Source organism: Thamnophis elegans, unplaced genomic scaffold, assembly GCF_009769535.1.
Source record: "Thamnophis elegans isolate rThaEle1 unplaced genomic scaffold, rThaEle1.pri scaffold_41_arrow_ctg1, whole genome shotgun sequence".
Taxonomy (NCBI): Eukaryota; Metazoa; Chordata; class Lepidosauria; order Squamata; family Colubridae; genus Thamnophis; species Thamnophis elegans.
In genome coordinates this window covers 40124-58822 of record NW_022473892.1, presented here as the reverse complement: position 1 = coordinate 58822, position 18699 = coordinate 40124, and the positions used below count along the sequence as shown (strand labels likewise).

Below are 18699 nucleotides of genomic sequence, written 5' to 3'. Positions count from 1 at the left end.
CTTCTGCGCGTCAAGGAACATCAAAGCCATTTGCTTTTCAGAATGAGCCTCATAGTATTCCAAGGTGCCCAAAACTATTCTTAAATTATCTTTAATTTGTCTCTTTGGTAGAAAACCATTTTGATCTGAGTGGATAAACCCATTTAAATATTTTTTAAGTCTCTCTGCCAGTATAAATGCGGATAAGTTATAGTCTTGAGTTTAGCAAGGAGATTGGTCTATAGTTCTTAATTTGAGTAAGGTCTGCCTCCTCTTTAGGTAGCAATGTAATATAGGCTTCTAACCATTAATTTGGTATTTTGCTTTGTGGGAAGTTATCATCCAGCCCCCTCCCAGAAAAATGAAATATCCTAGGAAATATTGAAAAGGCAGAATATTTCTCTGGATGTGAAAAGAAACATGTTTTAAAAGACAGAATAGTTGCCTATAGCTTTCTGCCCATCCCCAGCTAATGGGCCATTAAGATGGCCAGGCTAGCCACTTTACATAATAAAGACTTCTCCTCACTGCAGCTGTAGGGGGAAGGGATATTACTCAACTGACCACAAGGCATCTGAGAACTCCTCACAGCCTAGAGAGTAGCCCCCTGCATGGCACCATGGGAGTCTGACAACCAGTCAGAATACATTTCTTACACAGGAACAGGAAACAGAGAGGTGGGACTAAACAGGGTATAAAAGGCCCAGCAAGCCCCTCCCTCAGCCCTTCTCTTCTTCTCCACCAACATTGAAGCATGTGATCCCCTTTCCTGTTCGGGGCTCAAGCCGTGTGGCCCTGTCCACCAATAAACCATCTTTCCAAGCAGCCTCCATGTCTCCAGTGTCTTTTTTCCCCACTTGGAGCTGAACCCAGAAGGACATTTCTTTCAACAGCTTTCAACCATTACTTCATTCATAACTTCTAGGAGAGGAAGAGACAAGGATCCCTCTAGGGTTTTGTAAAATTCCACTGGTAGGCCATCTGGTCCCAGGGCCTTCCCATTATTTTGTCTTTTAAGAGCTTCAGATAGCTCCATCATTGTTATTTAACTTCTAGTATAATTCTATGGTATCCGGGGAAGATTGGCATTCTGTAAGTATTGCTTGACTCCTCCCTCTTCTATCTTCTCTTGTTCATACAACTTAGCATAATAGTCCTGTGTTGTGGCCCTGCAGGAGCCGTTGGCCACCAGGTGACGGCAGAGCACTGGATCAGATGCCTTGGTTCACTTGTGCCTCCGGATAGACGCCCAGCTGCAGAGGGGGAGGCCTTGCCGTGCATTCCAGGGGACCACTAGCATGCCGGTTCATCAAGAGACTGCAGTTGAATGGGTGGAGCCCATGGAGTTGGATGCTGTCAGACCCCGAGTGTCACGCACAGAGATGGACAGATGACATGCTGAGAGGTTGTGTTTTTACTGTGGGGATCCTGGACACCTGGCTGGGAGTTGCCCCAAGAAGAGTAGGAGGGTTGCGTGGCCTGCGGCCTTACCTCAGCAACGAACTATCATGTCGGGAAACCAGCACCTTTATGTGGCTCTGGTACCCTGCTCATACAAGGTAATGTGCATCCATGGTATGAGGAACCAAAGGGCGGATGCCCTGTCTAGGACACTGGAGAACTCTGACCCTGCGGACTCGCTTCCACTCCGGACTGTTCTACCCGTCGCATCCTGCACTGCAGTTCATCATCCCGTGAGCATACGGTCTCTGATATGGGATGCGCAGCGGGGTGACGATGGGTGGAGCAATGAAAGGCGGAAGTAGGGCCAGCTTCCCCGTGGACTTTTGAGGGGGATCTTTTGAAGTATCGGGACCGGCTCTATGTTCCCGCAGGGCCCATCCGTGGACGGGTGCTTTCTCTGTTTCATGATGCTCCCGCAGCGAGCCATTGTGGGTTTTTCCGGACATTGCGCCTGGTCTCCTGTATGTTTTGGTGGCCCCGGTTACGAAATGACGTGCGGAAGTACATGGTGTCAGATCCAACTTTGAAGTGAGTGAGCGATGACGCAAAGGGAGTGTGCGTGTTTTGTGTATACATCTGCATGCTGCATTTTACGGTTCCACCACAAAACCGCGGTAGACTAAAGCGCGCTCGACAAAAGCGCGTACGTGACGTCAGAACAGCGCGACGAAAACAGCACGCTGTGAGTGGTAAACTTAAAATTAAAGGGTAAATCTAAACCTAACCCCCCCAAACCTAACCCTAAACCTAACCCTAAGCCTAACCCTATACCTAACCCTTAACCTAACGCTAAACCTAACGCTAATCCTTAACCTAACCCTAATCCTAACCCTAACGCTTAACGTAACCCTAAACCTAACCCTAACCCTTAACCTAACCCTAACCCTAACCCTAACCCTTACTTTTATGTGAATCGGCTTGCTTTAAAAGCGCTTTTTAAAGCGCCCTTTTTTCTCCACGGTCGTATTTGTCGCGCTGCTGATGACGTCAGGTACGCGCTTTAATCGGGCGCGCTTTAGTGGACCGCGGTTTTGACGGGTCACACATTTTACACCTGAATCCATTATCACTGGGTGGCTAAAAGATTCAAATAGGAAATATTACGTAATGATCTTCGGTCTGTTCCCTGAATTGGTTAAAATAGTGTGTGTGTGTGTGTGTGTTGTTGTTGTTGTTGTTGTTGTGCACATGAGAACACACAACTGAGGGGCTAATACATTCCAATGAAGAATATTATGGGTCGTCTTCAACTTACAACAACAGTTAAACCCCAAATTTCCATTGCTGAGCAAGGTAGTTGTTAAGTGAGTTTTGCCCCATTTTACAAGTGAATCACTGCAATTGTTAAGGTAGCCAAACGGCGGTTAAATGAATGTTTTTTCTGGTTTTGTTAGAAGGTCACAAAAGGGGATCCCATCACGTGACTCTGGGACACTGCAACCGTCGCAAATATGAGGCAGTTGCCAAGCATCACATGAATGTGTGGATGTTACAACGATTGTAAGTGTGAAAAACTGTCACGGGTCACTTTTTTCATGCCTTTGTAACTTCGAACAGTCACTAAACAAAATGTCATAAGGCGAGGACTCCCTCAACCTTCACATGGGGAATATTAAATATTGATTTTCCTGTCCTTTCCCCGAGTTGGTTAGAAGATGTGGGTGTAAAGTGTGGAGCAATTGTGAGGACGTTATTCCTTCTCTCTTATTCTTTTCTTGCTTCCGTATGGCAGAAAACCAGGTTGCCAATGGATAGCATCTGCAGTCCTCAAGGGGGGCATAGCAGCAGGCACCCCCCATCCCACCCCAGCCATTCCAGAGCCTCGGATGGCACAGGGACAATCCTGCCCCCGTTTCAGGCCATGATAACCGGCATTCCGGCTGCCAGGATCCTCCGTGTCCAAGATGGGCTGGAGGGCCCTGGCGTGACCCGTCAAAACCGCGGTCCACAAAAGCGCGCTCGACGAAAGCGCGCATTTGACGTCATCACAGCGCGCCGAAAAAAATTAAAAATTGAAATAAAAATAAAATTAAAGCAAGCCGATTCACATAAAGGTAAGGGTTAGGTTTAGGGTTAGGATTAGGGTTACGTTAAGGGTTAGGGTTAGGTTTAGAGCGTTAGGGTTACGTTTAGCGTTAGGTTAAGGGTTAGCATTAGGTTAAGGGTTAGGTTTAGGGTTAGATTTAGGGTTAGGTTTAGGGTTAGGTTTGGGGGGTTAGGGTAAGGTTTTCGCTTTATTTTTACATTTATCGATCACAGCGCGATGTTTTCGTCGCGCTGTGATGACGTCACATACGCGCTTTCGTCGAGCGCACTTTTGTCTACTGTGGTTTTGTGGTGGAACCGGGCCCCGGAGTGAGAGAGAAACGTAGCTCAGCCCTTCTGAACGAATCCTTCCTTTGGCCTTTCGTAGTTTTTAATAATTCAGCATGAAAACAAGTCCTCGACTTACAACCACAGTTAAATCCAAAATTTCTCTTTTTTTATTTTTGTCAGAAGGTGGCAAAGGGGGATAATTATTCAGCGTGAAAATAATGCAGGGGGAAAATAATTTTAATAGCACAGGATGAAAAGTGTTCTCTTGGACTGTTGGAGTGGCAGGAATGCCCCTTTCCTACTGAAGAGCAAAAGGAATATTTGGATCAGGTACACCCCCCGCCCCCCCGAATCGCTATGGATTAATCCAGTCGGCATCTCCTGGCCCCTTACATAAACCACGTTGGTCTGCCCTTAAATTTGGGGGTGCCCAATCTTGGGAACCTTAAGATGTGGACTTCCACTCCCAGAATTGCCTTGGACTAATTGTAGAAGTATCTGATGTGATTTTGGAGTGATTTTGTGTCTGCTTTTCCATGTGATTTTTCCTCCCTTCAGCTCAGAAAAATTAAGGGACCAAATTTAAAGAGGAAATATTTAGCTGGTCAGTCCCAGCAGCCTCTCGCTGAATTCCCAGAGCTTCTTGGCCAGCTGGTCATCACAGGCCAGTGGACTGGGCACCTTCGGCTGGCAGTCCGCAAAATACCGCCCACTCAGCCCCTCGATGCCCTCCTCAGTGGCGCAGTAGATGGAGGTCTGGGCACCAGCTTCGCTATTTCGGACGAACAGTTTGGAGGACCAAACCAGCCAAAGTGTCCACCAGGGATGGGAGCGAGTAATTTCGGTTTTAACAACTCCTGAAATCAAAAGCAGAGAGAACGTGTCTGGGATGGATGGTGGTGAGATCCCAAATGTACAATAACTATTTCCCACCGGGAGCCATGGCCCTCTTTGGACAACATGTTTCTTACAGACGTTTCGTTACTCAACTAGGTAGCATCATCAGTGCTAGAAGGGAGGGGGTTTGCAGAGAGGAGGAGGAGATGTAAGAGGAGGAGGGGGAGGGAGGAATAAGAGAAGGAGAAGGAGGAAGAGGAGGAGGTGAAGGTGGAGGACGGAAGGAGTAGAAATTGCAGAAGAGGAGTAAGAGACTGGGGCAAGTCTCATCCCTGCCTGGTAGGGATGTAGGGAGCCGAGGTGGCGCAGTGGTTAGGGTGCAGTACTGCAGGCTATTTCAGCTGACTGCTAGTTCGGCAGTTCGGCTGTTCAAATCTTACCGGCTCAGGGTTGACTCAGCCTTCCATCCTTCCGAGGTGGGTAAAATGAGGACCCAGTCTGTGGGGGCGATATGCTGACTCTGTAAACCGCTTAGAGAGGGCTGAAAGCCCTATGAAACGGTATATAAGTCTGCTATTGCTATTGCTATTGCTATTGTACAGGGAATTGGTGGGTCTGAAGAGGGATCGGAGCTCTAAGTGGGATAGAAATTCCTGACTGAGCCTCACCTGGACTTTGGGGGGGGGGGTGGCGCCATTTGGGGCACCTTGGAGCTGGACTTCCACTCACCTGGATGAACTGCATAGCAGGTGACGTTGGTTCCTTCCAGCTGCCTGGCCAACTCTCTTGCATGGAGAATGTTGGCTAGTTTGCTGTTGCAGTAGGATTCTGCGCCCTTGATCATCCATGTGTCCGGGTTGTTGAAGGCCTGGAAGTCGATCTTCCCAGAGGCGTGCGCACTTGAGGCCAGAATTACGATCCGGCTCGGGGCGCAGCGCTTCAGCCGGTCCAGCAGCAGGTGGGTGAGCAGGAAGTGGGCCAAGTGGTTGACCTGGAAGGCCTGGTCAAAGCCATCAGCCGTTTGACCAGGCTTAAGGACTCCTGCCAGATAAATAAGCGGATTACAGGTAGTCCTTGGTGAGAAGGTTCCACTTCCAAGTAATGAGTCCCCAGAATGAAAATCCCAAGGCTTCCATATTTCATCAAAATCTCTTTGTTAGGAACAGAGGCCTTGATTTAATTCTGGCTCTGACCAAACCCCGGAATTTTCACTCAGTGAAAAGCTTAGATCCCCTTACAGAATACCTAGAAAAAGCTTGGAGAAAGAATAGGAAATAAACTACGATAAAACATGGCTACATATATGCCAGCTTCAGGGTCGACACTTGGCTTACAATGGATCACTTCCTGATCATCCGAAGTACCCAAATGCACTGGTGGGTTGCTACCGGTTCAGGCAAACCGGTAGTGGTTTTATGGCCTGGGTTTCTGGAACCAGCAGTGACCCAGGCCTGCCACGCCCCTGAACCGGTTCCTCGTACGGCACTGTAGGCGCTGCAATCTTGTTTTTTGCTTCTGCGCATTCACAGAACAATTTGTATTGCACTGTGCATGCGCATGGAGAGCGCATCAAGTGTGTGCGCCGGTGGTGGGTTTTAATAAATTTTAGAACCTATTATGTAGGCCTGTTTTGTGGGAGTGGCTCGGAGGTCATGTGACCAGGTGGGCATGGCCAATTTGGAAAATGTGGTGAAACTGACTTAACAACGGTCATGCTTAGCAACCAAAATTTTGGCCACAATTATGGTCATAACTTCTTTCTTTCTTTCTTTCTTTTCTTCTTTCTTTTTTTTTCCTTTCTTTCTTTTCTTTCTTTCTTTCTTTCTTTTCTTTCTTCCTTTCTTTCTTTCTTTCTTCTTCTTTCTTTTCTTTCTTTTCTCTTTCTCTCTCTCTCTTTCCTTCCTTTTGTCTCTCTCTCTCTCCTTTTTCCTCTTTCTTTCATCTCTCCACTTTCTTTTTCTTTCTTTTTCTTTTTCTTTCTTCCTTTCTCTTTTTCTCTTTCTGTCTCTCTCTCTCTCTCTGTCTATCTCTCTGTATCTCCTCCCTCCCTCTGTGTGTGTGTGTCTGTCTGTCTCTCCCTCTCTCTCTCTGTGCCTCTGTCTGTCTCTCGCTCTCACTCACTCACACACACACAGACACACACACACATACTGTGGACACCTTGTTGAGTATTCCAATCACATTTGAAACACTCAACAACTAGCCTGTATTTATGGTTTTTTGCAGTATTCTGCAGACATAGGACCAAAATATATAGTTAAAAGTACCTGGCAGCATAGGGGTGGGTTTGTCGCCCCGGTGGCGTCCTCGTGCATGCGCGCAGTGCACGCATGCGTACTAGCGTCTGTGCGATGTTCCAGCTGCTCCTGGAGGATCACGCAGGGCCGCAGGCACTGTATGCGTCCTGCGCATGCGTGGAAGTGCAGAACTTGTCAAAACCGGGTAAGGAGCGTAGGCGGAAGGGTGGGCCCTTCGCCGTTCCCGGAAGTTACTTACTTCCGGGTTCGCTGACCAACCGGTTCGCGGGGACCGCCGCGAACCGGTTGAAACCCACCCCTGTGGCAGCGGCGTTTTTCCCTGGGGGCGTGGAGCGACTCTGGAGCCCATCCGGGACCCTCTGTGGAAAACATAGGTGTGCGCACACACACTGCACAATTACAGCTCCAGAGAGCGGAGATTCTCAGAGGGAAGTCAGAGGCAGTGGGGCAGCCAGGTCCCTCGCCCTCAGAGGGAAGAAGGGCCAGTTGGGAGAGGGGCTTTGGTCCTGCTGCCTCTGGCGGAAAGAGCTTTACTGTCCTGCAGGGAAGATTCTGTCCCTCATCCTGGAGCCTTCGGAAGGCGGGAACTTGTTCTCACTCACCCGGGCTTGTGTAGAGGTTTCCCTCTCCGGGCCTGTAATTGTGCGGGGCATGTGCGCGCCTATCTTTTCCACAGTGTGAGGCTGCAGCCAGATGACAAGGAAAACAAGGGAGACCATGGAGGTCTCATCCTTCTGAAGAGGACCTATCCCTGAAGAGGGCAGATGTGGTGGCATTGGCCTTGGAATGTTCTGCAGAGCCCCCCCAGGGAAACACGCCATGGGGGATGGCTTTTTAACCAGACGACTGTCAGAGAGAAGAGGGCAGCGCGTGCCCATGGGCTTGTGCAACAGCCAAATCCTCGCCTCCTACTCCTTCCGCTGCTGCACAAGCCCACGTGGCGTGCGCTGCCTTTTCTCTCTGACAGCTGCCTCGTTTCCAATTGGGGGTGGGGGAGAAGAACTCCATCTTTTCTGTCCCTCTCCATGGATCCCTGCCCCAATTGGAAACGAGGTGGCTGTGAAAGACAAGGGAGTGTGACTCGTGTGGCTTGTACAAACAGCAAAAGAAGGAACAGGAGGGGAGTTCATCTGTTTGAAAAACCCCGCGTGGAACTCCTTTCCTGTTCCTTCTTTTGCTGCTTGTACACACCGCGCAGCCGCGCAGGACACACTGTCTTTTTTTAAACAGCTGCCTTGTTTCCAATTGGGGCGGGGATTTATGGAGAGGGACGGAAAAGATGGATTTCTTCTCCCCCACCCAATTGGAAATGAGGTAGCTGTCAAAGACAGGGAGCACGACCCGCGTAGCTTGTTCAAACAGCAGAAGAAGGAACAGGAGGGGAGGATTCGTTGGACAAGCCCAAGGGCATGTGCTGCTCTATCCTCTGACAGCCGCCTTGTTTCCAATGAAGGGGGTGGGGAATCCATGCAATTTTCTCCCTCTGCAATTTCCCATCCTCCCTCTGCAGCGTGCCAGCCAAAACCTCCCAGAAGGCTTCTGCTAGTGGGCGAGCGGGCGGGGGGAGGTCAGGGGAGGGACTGTTCCGGTACTGGGCCCCTGGAAGCCCCAGTACGGGAAGGCACACTAAATTCTTTCAACCGGTACATGTGAACCAGACAGGACTGGCTGAAACCCACCTCTGGGTTAAGGCAACAGGATTTTTATGTCAGCTAAGTCAGTTTGATTTATAGTGAAGCCTAGAAAGCAGGAGGCTATGAGTTCAAATCCTGATTTAGGCATGAAGACCAACTGGGAAACATTTGGCCAATAACCAGGAGATGGGGAGTTCTGGTCCTGCCTTAGGCACAAAAGCCAGCTGGGTGACTTGGCCCAGTCTGTCTCTCTGCCCAACCTCCTCAAAGGGTTGTTGTTGTGAGGAAAATAGGAAGAGGAAAGTGTGTTGTAGCTGTTTGCTGCCTTGAGTAACTCGTAAAAATAATAAAAAGGCACAACCAAAGAGAGCTGCTCCTTGAGTTATGACCAAATCCCCAAAGGAACGGGAAATCCTGGAGATGGCCACCATCTTCCCCCTTCCCCACCCGGAGACCCTGGGGGGGAGGGTCTGCTCTGTCCCGACCTGCGTTGTTGATGAGGATGTCCAGACGGGGCTCCGATTCTAAGAAGGTCTGCGCAAAAGCTCGCACGGAGTCCAGGCTGCCCAGATCCAGGATCATCAGGATCACCTCCGAGTTCCCACTTTCCTGGAAAAGGAGCAGAAGGAATCCTGAGCCTCAGGATCGAGTACGGGTTCAAAGGCGGATCCCGACTTACTCACCTTCTGTGTAGGTCCGCTCACCTCCCGTCAATCTCCCTGGGTGGTGCGTAATAAAACAATGCAGGCAATCCTTGACTTATAACCATTCATTTAGCGAACATTCAGTTACAAAATGTTGTGAAAAGAGATTTACGACTGGACCTCACACTTATGACCATTGCATCATCCCCAGGGGTCACATGATCAAAATTCAGGCACTTGGGAACCAGCATATATTTACCATGGTGGTGTGTCATGAGGTCATGTGATCATCATCCCAAGAGGTTTCTGACAGACAAAGTCAATGGGGGGAGGCCGGATTCACACAACCACCACATGATTCACAAAACAGCTGGAGTGGTTTGCTTAATTAAGGGGCTGCCCCAAAGAAGAGGGACTCAACCTATCGTGCAAAGCCCTTGAAGGCAGGGGAAGAAGCAACAGATGGAAGCTGACCAAGGAGGGAAGTAAGCTGGAACTAAGGAGGAAATTCCTGACAGTGAGGACAATTGACCAGTGGAACGGCTTGCCACCAGAGGTTGTCGGTGCTGCAGCACTGGAGGTTTTTAGGAAGAGATTGGACAATCATTTCTCTGGAAGTGATGTCGAGTTGGCCACGCTCACCCAGTCACATGACCACCCTGCCACACCCACCCAGCTGGTCATTAGGGAAGAGAACCAGTTGTTAAACTATTTGAATCCCACCGCCGACTAAAACATCACATTCTTATTGTCTACACAAGGAATGGTGATTAAGATGGGCAACTTTTAATAACCACAACCCGAATGGATCACACAGACCCAGGAAAGGCCGGGACAGAATTCAAGGCAAAGCTCTTTAAGTGGGGAACAGCGGAGAGTCCGCAATGCGACTGAGGCTCATCGGAACTGTTGGGAGATTGAATTGAGTAGCTGGAACAGTAGAGTGTACTGTGGTAGTTGATTGGTTGGAGAGTGTGGGCTCCTGCATGAGGCAATCTAAGCTATGATTGGTTGCTGGGGTATAAAGAAGGAGTTTCCCTTTTTTCCCCGCCTTTTTCTTCTGTGGGCTCTGTATACTGTTTGATTTACCTCATGATGTCCCTGTGTTGCTGACTCTCCTGTCTGCTGTACATGTAGATGTTAAATATATTTATTTATTTATATAAAACTACAATCTCTGTCAGTGTCTCTGGTTTCATTTGGACAGTTGTTGTACAGTTGCCTGACCCAGATCCAACAAAACCACTTCCAGGAGTGCGGCTGGCCTTCAATAGAACCAGGACAGGCCAAGTGGGAATGGCTGGATCTGAACAGTTCGGATACTGAATTTAGTAGCTGGAACAGTAAAATGTACAATGCGCCAGAACACACAGCTGTAGCTGATTGGTTGCCGAGGTGTAAAGGGGGAGTTTCCCTTTTTTCCCGCCTTTTTTTCTGTGGGCTCTGATGCTGTTTTTATTTACCTCATGATGTTCCTGTGTTGCTGACTCTCTTGTGTTCTTCATGATGAGAAAGACTGATGTAAATTTAAATGTGTGTATGTGTGTACGCATGTGTATGAAAACTGCACGGCAGGCACTTACCCGTCTGATGTCGTACATGGCAGATTCTCCTCTCGCTTTGTCGCGGCATGCCAGAATGACGCGGGCGCCTCTCCGGGCCAGATCCACCGCTGTGGCCTTCCCGATCCCAGTATTTCCACCTAAGAAAGGCCAGAAGGATTCACCGAGATCGCCCAGCAGGAGAGGGCCTGCATTTTTGTGCCTGCAGTTTTTGTGGTGTTACAAAGCGAAGCATTTGTTTGGCAGTATTTCTCAACCTTGGAAACTTTAAGGTGGGAGGACTAGAACTCCCACAATTAAAAGAATGCAACAGGTGGAGAAATCCTGGCTCAGGGAAAGATTTTTACAACTGTTTCAGAGCAGTCTTATATCAATAAAGAATATGTTAAAATTATTCAGGTTTAATACAGTTAATCCTTGACTTACAACCAATTATTTAGTGACTGTTTGAAGGTACAACAGCACCGGAAAAAATTTCCACAGGGCTCCAATATTTCTAACATGTTTACGGCCACTGACTTTTTTTTTCCTATTATGAGGTTTTTATCCAATTCTAGCATACAACAATCCATGGGATGTTTGAAGTACGGATCAGCATTCCTGGCTGAGATGCTTTGAGTCCTGGCGGTCTTTGAAAGGACCACTTTGTAGCAGGATTGGGTGGCAAATATGTTTAATTACCTCCAATAGACCGATTAGATCCCACAGATTAGGCCTCCTCCGAATTCCATCCGCCGGCCAATGCCAGCTGGCGATTACCCGGAGGAGAGCCTTCTCTGTGGCTGCTCCGACCCTCTGGAACGACTCCCCGTGGAGATTCGAAGCCCTCACCACCCTCCAGGGCCTTCCGCAAAGCCCTTAAAACCTGGCTGTTCCGGCAGGCCTGGGGCTAAAGAGCTGTTGCCCCCCCCCCACCTCTAATGGTATGATTGTTGTGTGCTTTTAAATTGTGTATTGTTATGTTTGTCTTTTTTATCCCTTATCTGTACCCCCTTCCCTGACTTGAGTTGTGAGCCGCCCTGAGTCCCCTCCGGGGAAAAGGGCGGCATATAAGTGCAATAAATTCCAATTCCAATAATAAAAAATTTAAAAATGAAAGGCATTTCCAAAAATGCAATTCCCCAGTCAGACCAGAAGATGGCGCAGGTCTCCCAACACTGGCTCTGCAGGATGTCAATTTAATAGAAGTTGCAAAGCAACTTGAAGGCCAATCATGAAGGCGTGGATGAGAAGAACTAGGGTAACTAACCCTCCTTTCTCTGTCTGATCCGGGGACAAATAGAGATACTTAGCAGGACATAAACAAAGCCAAGTTAATACTGACCTATTCCTGCGTCCCCATCGTCACATGAGGAAAACTGGCTTGTATTTATGACAGTTGCAGGATCCCGGGGTCGTGTGTTCTACTTACAATATTAGACAACCCAATATCAACAATAGAGGCCTTCAACCTCCTGGGTTCTATGGTTCCACCACAAAACCGCGAAGCCCTTATCCACGCCGACATAAGTGCGGAGGGCAAATCCGCGCCGTTCGAAGCGCTAAGGAAAAACACGACCCTACCGCGATGACATAATCGCGGAGGGCAAATCCGCGCCTTCCGAAGCACTCAGCACCCTAAACCTAACCCTAACCCTAAACTTAAACCTAAACCTAACCCTAAAGCAAATCCCTAAACCTAATCCTAACCCTTACCTTAATTTAAATCGGCTTTCTGCCGCCGCTCTGTTTTAAAGCGCCCTTCCATCGCCGCGCTGTTGTTGCGGCGGTGATGACGCGTGGTGATGTAGCGGCTTTAGCGACGCGGTTTTATCACCGCTATTTTGACGAGCATGGTTTTGTCGTGCCACGGGGTTCTATTACCTCCAAGGACTTGAAATGGACCTTAGAGCCGTCATTAAAAAGGCACAACAAAGACTGTTCTTCCTGCGCCAACTCAGAAAGCTCAGACGGCCCCAGGATCTACCGATCCAGTTCGACAGAGGAATTATTATGGAGCCTGTCATTTGCACCTCAATAACTCTCTGGTTTGGCACAGCAGCCACGCAGGACGGGGGGCAGACTTCAGCGGATAGTTAGGACTGCAGAAAAAATAGTGGTGTCTTACGATGTATCAATTGTTGTTGTAACTTATAATTAATATTTAACCATGATTATGACCTACACTGTCCTTGTGTCTAGTTGTCTTGGTCTGCAGTGCTCTATAGCATCGTTTTGAGGGTGGGAGTTTACGTCTATGGCAATGTCACTTCTTTTTCCCTTTTATGTTGACCCATCTGGATCCTAGGAGGAGGTTTTCATCCTTGGTTTTGTGCAACTCTGTGGAAGGGTCCTTTAACATATGACGCAGCTCCCCCTCCTCTTTTGTTAGACCCTTTTTGTGTGAATAGTTTTGCATTTTTTTTAATCAGTAGATTCCTGTCACGAGCTTCATCCCACAGCTTTCTCTAAGGGCAACTATCTCATAATTACCTTCAGGTAACTAGTGTTTCAAGCTCACCCTGTTTCTTCCCTAAACTTTGACCATTTGTAAGCAGGCATTTACTGTAAGTTCTGGGTGTGCTTCCTGCTCTGCATCTGAGTTTTCCTTCTTTCTCTTTGCTCTGCACTTTCTTATATGATTGGTGTGTAACGTTCCCGTGGTTCGCCCATGAGGCCAATGTTGACAAAAGACAGGACACGATCTTTCTCGGGATGGAGAGGATCTGGTAGCCCCTTTTATTGCGATAGGACAAAGGCAGGAGGAGCAATCAGCATGTGGTTATAAACAGCCTGTAAAAGTACAATTTCTAATCTACTGCTCAGGGAAGTTCTGTCTGTATATGGTCAAATCCTGGGCGTCATTGGTAGAGCACATCTCAGAATGTTATGTTATGTGCTATCAGGATGTTATGGCATTTTAGGAGTTTGTTTTCTCCTGTGTGATTCAGCGTGGCTCTGCATGCCCTGTTATGAACTGGGCCATGGGTGACCCACACCTACACAAGGAACTATATTACAACACTGGTGATCTACTGGTGTTTGCCTGGAATTAGCTTCTAAAGGTTGTGAAGATTGGCTCCCCCTCCCCCCCTCAATTTTAGTGCAAAGCCCTTCAGATAAGGGGCGTGCATAAGTGCACCAACGTGCCAAGTGTGATGATTTGGCATAAAGTGAAGGCAGACAGCAAGGAGCTTGAGCTAGAGGCTTGTCTTATTCAGCAGCAGCTATCTCAAAAACTACCTTCTGTAGTTCCTGTCTCACTTGATCCACAAGAGTTAGAGGTATTTTCCTTGGGGCATGGATGACAGGCTGTGCAGCCTCTTTACACGCATGTGGCTTATGCCGGGGAGACACCCCAGGCCCGTGAATAGATCACAGTACTCACGTTTAACGTCAGCTTCCATCAGACCTCTATGCCCCACCATCCACAGTCATTATGATCTTCACAAGTCCTTGTTTGAGACCAAGCAGGGCTGGGACTTGTGTTTCTATCACAAACAATTGTAAGTCCCTTTCAGATAGCAATAGTTAGGCTTATATACCGCTTCATAGGGCTTTCAGCCCTCTCTAAGCGGTTTACAGAGTCAGCATATTTGCCCCCCAACAACCAATCCGGTCCTCATTTACCCACCTCGGAAGGATGGCAAGGCTGAGTCAACCTTGAGCCTGGTGGGATTTGAACAGCCAAACTGCTGAACTTCAGATCCCTCGTAGTTTGCATTTTACACGACAGCGACCCATTACTTCAGCTTTTCACCACCCATTAATTTCGGTGGGTCCAGAGTCTCAGTGGGGGATTCATTCCTGAGATGTTCCAGATATATGTGGCTTGGCACACAATTTACCTGTCCTCCAGTATCTATTATGAATATAACTGGAGTTTTGTTGCCCCCCCCACATCTGTCATGTTACATTGGCTTCATCTGCAGACTGATGTGTTTCTGTATGGCTGCAAGATCTATCGGGGAGCAGTCCGAGTCTGACCCTGCATTGTCATCATTGTCCTCTATTGTTGTAATATAGTTCCTTGTGTAGGTGTGTGTCACCCATGGCCTAGTTCATACCAGGGCATGCAGAGCCACGCTGAACCACACAGGAGAAAACAAACTCCTAAAACTCCATAACATCCTGATAGCGCATAACATAACATTCTGAGATGTGCCCTACCATTGACACCTAGGATTTGACCATACATAGACTGAGCAGTATATTAGAAATTGTACTTTTACAGGCGTGTTTTAACCACATGCTATTGCTCCTCCTGCCTTTGTCTATCTCAATAAAAGGGGACCCCCAATCTGGGTCGTCGCTCCATCCCGAGAAAGGTCGTGTCCTGTCTTTTCTCCACATTGGCCTCATGGACGAACCACGGGAACGTTACACTCCATGGCGTGTACAGCCCACATTTGTGGCCTTCTGGTTCGTGGAGACAGTTAAACACACCCTGGCAAAGTCTCCTCTTTTCTTGCATATTTGCATATTTGCCCCCTTGCGGGACAGACGCTGTTTTTGTGGTGCATATTTCCACAATATCCACAAGCTGCTTCTCTGTTACTTGTCCCAGGGCCACAGGTGCCTTTTGTTCCTCTGCGCGCCCTTTCTTGACCGTATCTATGGCATTGATCTGGTGCTGTGTTCCTTCCAGGATCTGCACATCCTTTCTTGATATTTCATTTGCTCTGGCAATCCTTACGGCTTTCTCAAGGTTTAAAGTCTTCTTCCTGCAGCATATATCCTGAGACCTTCCTTAAACTTACTAGCCCATCAGAATACGGCCTTTAATCATATCTCCAGCATCATAAAAAGCACAGCCTTTGGCGAGCAAGCGCAGCTGGGATCACTCATTCGTCCGCAGATTCACCTCCACACTGGATTCTCTCATAGAACACTGTGGAGTTTTTTCTCTTCTCGGGGTGCAGCGTGCTTCAAACTTTGCAAACGGTACCCCTGTTTTCTTTTTGGTCCTCTTGCAGTGGTCTCCCCACTTGCTGGCCATGCTCGGCACACATTTCTGTCCACACATATTAGAAGTGTGCTGCTTTCAGCTGATTAGTCCACTTGTCTGCATCAGGTCTTGCAAACACCAGCTCTATATCCCGCTCCCTCCACTTTGGCCAGTGGTTCAGATATGTTCCCGGACTCCACAGCCAGGGAAAGGAATGTTCTTTTGGGTTGCTGTTTGTTGCCATGCCTCTTCCCTTCCCACTCCCGGTCCCATGTGATGATTTGGCATAAAGTGAAGGCAGACAGCCAGGAGCTTGAACTGGAGGCTTGTAGTTATTCAGCAACAGCAGCCATCTTAAAGCTCCTTTCTGCCCCAGGGGACTGTCGTTAAGAAAGCTAATTGCTTCCTAACCTTCTAAAGAGGCATAACAATTGAACTTGAAATATAAGCAGTGTTTCTCAACCTTGGCAACTTGGAAGTCCTGTGGACTTCAACTCCCAGAATCCCCAGCCAGCTATGCTGGCTGGGGGATTCTGGGAGTTGAAGTCCACAGGACTTCAAGTTGTCAAGGTTGAGAAACACTGAAATATAGCATAAAACATACACATCGTTACACCTAACTCCTTCTCCCAATGTTTCTTTTTATTGGTATCCATTTCATGGCTCCAAAATCTTCTTTCTACTTACATATGTTATCTAAGACATGCCTGACCAAATAAATAAAACAATAAAAATAAAAATATTTTGGCTCAAGCTGGACCTGGATGGAAGCCCCCGGGGAACGGCTGGCCTCTGCGGAGCCTCCTGGCTCAGTCCTGACCCGCTTTGTCCCCCGAGGGGCTTTTTCTGGCCCGAAAAAGCGCCTTTGGCTCAAGCTGGACCGGGATGGGGCAGACCTCCGCGGAGAAACCTGGGTTGGGGTCGCCTTTCCCCCCCGTCTCCCGTGGACCTTCGCGCTGCGCTTTTGCTCCGGGAGGTTGATCTGCGCGGAGCCCCTGAGGTGGGAGGGGGGCTTATGGAAGGGAGGATGAGAGGGAGAGAGAGAAAGAAAGAGAAGGAGGGAGAGAAAGGAGGAGGGGGGCTTATGGAAGGGAGATGAGAGAGAGAGAGAGAGAAAGAAAGAGAAAGAGAGGGAGAGAAAGGGGAGGGGGGCTTATGGAAGGGGGGATGAGAGAGAGAGAGAGAAAGAAGAGAAAGAGAGGAGAGAAAGGAGGAGGGGGGCTTATGGAAGGGAGGATGAGAGAGAGAGAAAGAAAGAGAAAGAGAGGGAGAGAAAGGAGGAGGGGGGCTTATGGAAGGGGAGAGGAGAGAGAGAGAAAGAAAGAGAGGGAGAGAAAGGAGAGGGGGGCTTATGGAAGGAAGAGAGAGAGAGACAGGGAGGGAGGAAGAAAAAGAAGAAGGAAGAAGAAAGAAAGAAGAGAAAAGGAAAGGAAGGAAGAAGAGAAGAAAGAAAGAAAGAAAGAAAGAAAGAAAAAAAGAAAGAAAGAAAAGAAAGAAAAGAATAAGAAGAAGATAAGAAGAAGAAATGAGAGAGGCATGCCCCCAACCCCTCTTCCTGCCCAGCTGACCTGTGATGAGCACCGTTTTGCCCCGCAGGCTGACCGTGTTCCGGCACCAGGTGGCCGTCCCGAAGTTGTAGTAAAGCAGCGCGTAGAGCCCCAGCAGCAGCGCCACTCCGGCCCCCAGCGCCCCCGCCGCCTCCATGGCCCGATCCTCGCTGGCCCCGCAGCCTCCTCCGCTTCCCTTTTATCCGGACGAACCTTCCCTGCCGCCCCGCCTCCCCCACTGGGAGGGACATGGTCACCAGGAGCGCTGCCCCTCCCTTTGCCCTCCCCTCATCCCCTCTTGGGCTCGGAAGAAGGGAGGGAGGGAGAGAGGGAGGGAAGGAAAGAGAGAGGAAGGGAGGGAAAGAAAGAAAAAGAAAGAAAGAGAGGGAGGGAGGGAGGAGGAAGGGAAAGAGAGAGGAAGGGAGGAAAGAAAGAAAAAGAAAGAAGAAAGAGAGTGAGGGAGGGAGGGAGGGAGGGAAGGGGGAGGGAGAAATAGATAGATAGATAGATAGATAGATAGATAGATAGAGAGAGAGAGAGGAGAGAGAAGAGAGAGAGAGAGAGAGAAGAGGTGTTGCCTGGATTTCCGCCCTTAACATCTCCTCTTATGCATAGTTCATTTTATATCACATTTCCATTTCAAATTTCCGTCATCTTACTTTCTTTCCATATTTCCAATTTAACTTTTAGTTTCTTCTTAATATATAAACTATATCATTATTTGCCCCTCCAAGTTAATCAAATTTAACATTTCATTTCCATCTATTGTTCTGTTTACTGTCAATCACACGTAAATTCAATTTTGTATAGTAAACATTTCACTTAGTTAATTTATCCACAATTAATAGTATTGATCCGAATCCATCACATCATATTAACTACGTACCACTAGCAATATTAACATATTTCATTCTATTCTACTAGCAAATTCTTTTTCTTCTTCCCTTCTTTCAACCATTTTCTCTTAGTCTCTCCGGAACTTTACTTCTCTCATATTCTCTTCTCTCCATCCATCCGCCTAGCGTTTTCTTTTTCTTGTTTTTGTAGTTTCTATATTTTTTCTTCCCACTTTTTCCCCTCCCTTTTGCTTCTATGTTCTGGTAACCTTCCCCAGATTTTTCCCCAGTCTCTCCCCACTGTCTCCCACCTTTATTGTTAGTTTTCCCTTTTGGGGAGGGGCAATTCCTCCTTGTCTACTTTTAGGGTGTCGCTGTAAATCCCAATATAATCATCTGAGTATTTTTCTTTTTAAATCTCTTTTCTTCTGTATTATCTACTTGTTCTTCATTTAAATCCCTTTTTCTATCTCCCCTTTTCTCCTCCATCTTGTTCTAAACCTCTGAGTTTCCCACTTCTCTTTACCATTTAGGGTTTCACATTCATTTTTTTAACATATCAAACAGTTCATTATACATCTAAAATTCCATGTCTGCTTAGTTAATTTAACAAATAGTTTAAACTTTTTCTACTATAGCACATTTACTTAAACTTAAAGTTCATTAATTATTTTTGTTTCCTTTCTTGTTTCCAA

At 47.8% G+C, this 18699-nt stretch overlaps 1 protein-coding gene across 1 annotated transcript; it reads right to left on the bottom strand.

The window, feature by feature from the left end:
• Positions 1-3903: 3903 nt before the first annotated feature.
• Positions 3904-17341, bottom strand: LOC116523535 (dehydrogenase/reductase SDR family member 13-like). The gene is made up of 5 exons (XM_032238646.1): positions 17190-17341; positions 10716-10834; positions 8974-9097; positions 5326-5637; positions 3904-4616 (listed from the first exon to the last, which is right to left on the bottom strand). The coding sequence occupies exons 1-5, from the start codon at positions 17323-17325 to the stop codon at positions 4357-4359; spliced, it is 951 nt and encodes a 316-aa protein (XP_032094537.1). The 5' UTR covers positions 17326-17341; the 3' UTR covers positions 3904-4356.
• Between the last annotated feature and the right edge of the window lie 1358 nt (positions 17342-18699).

What these genes read in the sequence shown, in the direction of transcription:
- LOC116523535 (XM_032238646.1), bottom strand. Translation starts at nt 17,325, where the DNA reads ATGGAGGCGGCGGGGGCGCTGGGGGCCGGAGTGGCGCTGCTGCTGGGG. An exon ending in CAAAACGGTGCTCATCACAG is followed by an intron (nt 10,835 to 17,189) that starts GTCAGCTGGGCA and finishes GGCCTTTCTTAG; the next exon opens with GTGGAAATACTGGGATCGGG. An exon ending in CTGCTATGCAGTTCATCCAG is followed by an intron (nt 4,617 to 5,325) that starts GTGAGTGGAAGT and finishes TTTTGATTTCAG; the next exon opens with GAGTTGTTAAAACCGAAATT.